The sequence below is a fragment of the Acanthisitta chloris genome, unplaced genomic scaffold (genome assembly GCF_000695815.1).
Source record: "Acanthisitta chloris isolate BGI_N310 unplaced genomic scaffold, ASM69581v1 scaffold7229, whole genome shotgun sequence".
In the NCBI taxonomy this organism is placed as follows: domain Eukaryota; kingdom Metazoa; phylum Chordata; class Aves; order Passeriformes; family Acanthisittidae; genus Acanthisitta; species Acanthisitta chloris.
The window spans coordinates 694-6,121 of NW_008689702.1; the positions used below are offsets into that span (position 1 = coordinate 694).

At 56.1% G+C, this 5,428-nt stretch overlaps 1 protein-coding gene across 1 annotated transcript; it reads right to left on the minus strand.

Moving 5' to 3' along the window:
* Positions 1 to 359: 359 nt before the first annotated feature.
* On the minus strand, positions 360 to 3,419 carry CCDC134 (coiled-coil domain containing 134). Its single transcript, XM_009081516.1, is given in 7 exon segments — positions 360 to 927; positions 1,307 to 1,378; positions 1,604 to 1,682; positions 1,684 to 1,774; positions 2,048 to 2,132; positions 2,356 to 2,477; positions 3,305 to 3,419. Coding segments are annotated over 7 exon segments (678 nt in total). The 5' UTR covers positions 3,408 to 3,419; the 3' UTR covers positions 360 to 801.
* Between the last annotated feature and the right edge of the window lie 2,009 nt (positions 3,420 to 5,428).

Sequence of the window (5,428 nt, forward strand, 5' to 3'; positions counted from 1 at the left end):
GGCTGCATCGGACCCTGGAACCGCATGTTGCTTGGTAAACCAGCCGCTGCGCTGGGAGGAGAGCTGATCCAGCAGAGGTAGTGTCTGTGCAGAGACCAGGTATAACCGGGTGGGGGGTGCCAATGAGATCAGCGGTTTAACAAAACAAAAAACAAAACTGAGAGAAGCAGCATTGCTCATGAGGCTGTTTGGTGTGACGCAATCCCCAGCCCACCCATGACAGAGGAGGCACATTCAGCGTGGGGTGTGCTGTGGAGGGAGAGCTGATCCAGCAGAGGTAGTGTCTGTGCAGAGACCAGGTATAACCGGGTGGGGGGTGCCAATGAGATCAGCGGTTTAACAAAACAAAAAACAAAACTGAGAGAAGCAGCATTGCTCATGAGGCTGTTTGGTGTGACGCAATCCCCAGCCCACCCATGACAGAGGAGGCACATTCAGCGTGGGGTGTGCTGTGGAGGGGAGGGATCCCTGGGCTTTCTGCAGGGCTCGAGCACAGCGTGTCCCCCACATTCTACTTCCCCACAGGGAGCAGCACCCTGACCAGTCCAGGGGATGGCCCCACCGCTTTCCTGTCTGTGCTTTACCTCTGGGGAAGGGGTTACCCCACTTCAGCCCCATTGGGGCAACCCACCAGCACCACCGCCCAACCTTCACTGAATAAAGGGGAAAGGCAACAAAACAAAACCCACAGCACAAACGGAAAGGCGACTGCCAGGCACTGGCCCATGGCTGCCGACAGGGAGCGAGCCACTCTACGTCCTAGTGGTGTCACCCCCACTGCAAGTTGCAAGTCCCCGTGCGCTACAGCTCCGACTGTGAGCGGGAGATGCGCGGGCCCTTGCGGATCTCCTTCCGCTTCTCCTCCTTCTTCCTCCTCTTCTCCTCCTCCCGCAGCGCCTTCTGAAAGGTGTCGGCACTGGGGAAAAACTGTGGGTTGACAGCAAAGGGTCAGCATGGGGGAGCCCCCACAGCCTCCCAGAGGCATAACCCTCCAAACCCACCCAAGCCATCACACAAGGGACAGAGTGCTTGAGGATGGATGTCACACAAAGCACACAGGGTCTCGACAATGGGGCAGGAGGAGACCATGGGGCCATAGGAGAAGAGAGATGGCACCAGGTGCCCGAAGCTGACCACAGCTCAGCTGGGGAATTCAATGTGTGTGTTTTGGCCACGCTTCCTCAGTGACAGGGATTTTTTGCCATTCTCCCACAAGCCACCCCTATTCCCTTCCCTAGCCGGCAGCCTGGAGCTGTGATAGAGACAGGGAAGCCCATTAGGTGAGCTGGCAGTGCTGCTGTCTTACCTCTGAGTGGTCCGTTTTAAAGGGATTGCGGTAATCGGGCGACTTCTCGCTGATTCCCAGCTCCTGAGCCATCTGCAGGGCAAAGCAGAGACCGCGTCGGGAGCGGCGTCACCCAGTTGCACTCCCCCCTAACTGTGACTAGGACCCCTCTCCCCACCAGCCCCGTCTGCTCTTCCCCCATCCCTCAGCCCAAGGACAGCCCTCAGACATGGGGCACTCTCCCCCTGCCCTCCTTTTTCCCCAAAAACCTCACCCCCCAGCCTAGCAACAGAGGGCAGGGGGGACCAAGAGCCGTACCAGCCGCAGGACCTGGGAGTGGGGTCCCTGCTCGAACACACCCGTCAGGTTGCAGAAGCCGATGCCCCAGCGGGTGAGGGGAGTTGCGGTCGAAGTAGTGGTGCACAATCTTGGGGAAGCGCAGGACGACGTCCCCGAAGAAGGCAGTGTTCTCCACCACGTGGGAGTATGCTGTGGGGACAGCCTGTTGGCACATCTGACCCATCCCACTGGCACCTACGTCCCCAACAGGAGGTGGGGAGGCTGAGGGCAAATGGGTAGGCTCCCCAGTACAAACTGGTCAGAGAGGCAACAATAGGGTCCCTGACAGACAGGGACCAGGCCAGGTCTGGTCTGGATACACGTGGGGTTTGTACCTACCCCAGTGTCAGTCCCAGGAGGAGTGCCTGTGATGCATCAGAGGACTAGAAAAGGGAGAGGGGGTAAGGACCAGAGAGGACCTACCATCCTTTATCTTCTCGTCCTGAGGGAAAGGCCCGTCAGGAGGCACATCGGCAGCAATGAGCACAGCACGGGAGTCCTCCAGCACCTGCCAGAGCCCTTGGTTACTGCGCTGTCCCACCAGCCTTTCCCTGTACCCTGAGGGAGCTGACCCAGCTGCCCCACTCCGAAGCCCCATGGCATCCTCCCTTCAGGTCCTAAAGCTCACCTGTCACACAGCTTTTCTCTTTGACCCCATGGAGGCCCCCCAGCCCTCCCCACTTCTGCCACCATTCCCAGTCTCATGGACTGCAGCTTGCACTGTGGCTCACCTTAAAGAGTCCCTTGAGCATGATGTCAATGATTTTGTACTGCTGGTTGACGTCATTGAGCTCAATCAGGTTCTTCAGCGCATTCATCTGGTCCTTGCGCTTCACCTCAAACAGCTTCTTATCTGCACCACTGTCAAGGGCACTGTCAGCACTCTCCCACCACACTCCCACTCTCCCCCTCCACCAGGCAGCCAGCACCTTCCCAGCCCTCCCCAGTTCTCCACAGGGAGCCTGATGCTGGGAGGCAGTGCCTGAGCCAGGATGAAACACGGATTTCCAGTAAGCCCCTTGCCCGGACACTCCAGCAGGGCCCTTAACAATGCTGAGAGTTTGTGGGGAGCTTTCTATTTGCCATCCCTTGCTCTGGCTGATGGGTTGGAGTAGGAATATGAACTCCCACTTGCCCCATATGTGTCTCCACATACTAAATATCTTTTCATACTTTGCCCGTTCACCAGGGGATGCTGTTGCATGATAAGAAGGGCTTGCATTAGTCTACCACCTCATGGGCAATAAATAAATGGGTACAGAGGAGACCAAGTGCCACAAACCCACTCTTCCACCATCCCAGTTGGTGACCCTAAAGCACTGAGACCCACAAGTGTGCTCTGCCACCCAGCTGGCCATGCCACTTCCGAAAGGAGACTGGGAAATGCGCTCAATGCTCAGCACAACAGAGCAGAAAGGAAAGGCAGGAGAACACCAGGCACTGCTGCCATTTCTGCTCCTGCACCAAGCCAGGTGCTTGGTTAGCAAACACAGAAGCTTGGCTAAAGTCCTCCTACAGAAAAGCAAAGCAGCAATTTCCCAGTCCTTCTGGATCTTCTCTTTTCCACTCCCTTGTGCCCCTTTCTGTGATCTCTGAAACTTTCCCTAAGCATAAGCTCCCTCCAGCCTCAGTAGGCACGATAGCAAAGGTGGGTCACGAGGGGCAGGCTGCAGAGGATACAGATTTCCAACCCAGAGTCTACCCTTTGTTTTTCTAGGTCTGCAAAACTGCTCCGGGTCAGCAGCAGTGCCAGCAGAAAGGGGCAGATGAAGAGAAAATCCATGTCAGCCACTGCAGCCTGGAACAAAACAGACCAATAAAACCAATGATCAGTGAGGAGTCTTACCAAAAGCAAAAGTCACATGAACCACTTGGGACTGATGGCTCATCACCCTTGGCATCAAGGTCCTTGCCTGCCTCACCCTTGTCCCCATGAGGGGTTTGAGTGAGACAGTGGCTGGAACAGAGCGACAGGGTGATGCTGCAGCTAACCCACTCTCCCCTGCAAGGGAATCCCTGGTCTCCTCCTCCTCTCTACACCTGCCTCTTCTTCTGGCTGGGCCCCCAGGGACCTGACTGAGCACTGACCCAGCAGAAGAATTAAGTCCTACCCCTTCTCCCAAAAATAACAGCAATCTTTTCGCTGAGTTTGCAAGTTACAGCAGCCAAACAACTGAAAAAGCAGGGCCAGAGGGAGGAGAAGGATTGCCCAGGGGCTCAAGTCCATCTCTCTGCAAGTCCCAGGTGCGACCAGCTCAGCCATCTCCTTTCATCCCTTAGAGTGCTGGTACCTGGACCAAAGGGTCCTCACTATAAGCCAGATGCCAGCTGTGAGCAACACACCGAAAAGCAACAGTTGGGTCACCTGGTGGTAACTTCTCCCTTGCTCCAAATGACACCTCCCCAGGTGGTATCTGAGGCTCTGCTGTTGGTCAGAATTGCTCCTAGCCACAAGGGTCGCTCAGACAGAGCTAACATGCAGATGAGAGGCTGGAGGAGAAGGTCCTTAGGGATGAGGACCCTGGCCTCTTGGACAGCCTAGACCTGGAAAAGGAGAGCAGTACCTCAGTCTCCAGGCAGCAGAACTCAAGGTGGCCTGTCCACAGGGATGAGGTTTCCACACAGCCAAGCAGCGGCCGCTGGAAATTACAGAAGCAGTAGCTCCTTCAGAGACATCACCTGAGCCACCTCCTACTCCGGAGGGAAAGGCAGATGTGTAAGGCCACCAGAGCTGTCCTCACCCTGTGACCCACTGCTGTCCTGAGCCCGACCTTGCCTGCCCAACCAAACCTCTCTCTGCGATGCCCTAACACTGACTGGAACAGAAACAAATCCCTTCTTGGTTTTCTCTTGTTTTTCTATTTCAACCCCAGGCCCATGAGAGAGGCAAAGCAGGCAGTACAGGCAGCTCTCCCAGCCGCTCCTGCCATGCACCTCCTGCCAAGGCCAAGCCAAACACCCTTGCAGCCCCAGTGCAGGCAGGGGAACAGCATCAGGCAAAGATGAGAAACTCTCTGCATTATTTTGCTGTTGAACTTTGTTAAAAGCAGCACCCCTGGAATGGAAGAGATCAGAGTAAATACAACCAGTAAATACAACCAAGGAAGACACATCTGCCCCGGTGTGGGCTCAGCAACACGACCCATGTTTCGGACACAATGCAGAATCAGGACAGCAGCACAAACTCCCCATGCCAAGTCTGAGGTCTGAGGCAAAGGGGACCTCTGCCCACTGTGGTGTGAGGCTTAAGACATTCCAGCCATCCTGAAGGCCACAGAGCACACTGACAAGCCAAGGCTGCATGGAAAAATTCTCCAGCTCAGCCAAGCAGATGTTCTGCTGGACCCACCAGTCTGGTTGGTTTCCAAGAGACCGCTTCACCCTGCCAAAAACCATGACCCAAGGACCCAACGCCTGGCTCAGTGAGGTGCTGTGGGTCTTCCCTCTGCAGAGCCCCCCACAGCTCCTCACTCCCTCCCACGCTCTTGGGGAGGAGGAAGTACAGCAAATCAAAAGCACAAAGCGTGACTGCCCTGGGACTCAGGCTCCTGTTTGCCCCTTGGATTGGACATGTGACTGTAAGAACCAGGCTGGCTATTTCCCACACTTGTGGGGAATTGGAGAGAGATGTTGGAGGCAGCCAACGACCTCCAGACCAGGCTGAAAGGCAAAGAGCAGAAATGCTGCCCACAACAGCTCTGCCATGCTGCCTGTGGCAGTCCCAGCACACCTGGTCAGGGCAGGGGCCACTGCATTCCCCGTTTCCACCATAGGAGCTGGGCGGCTGGAGGATGTTCCATGGCA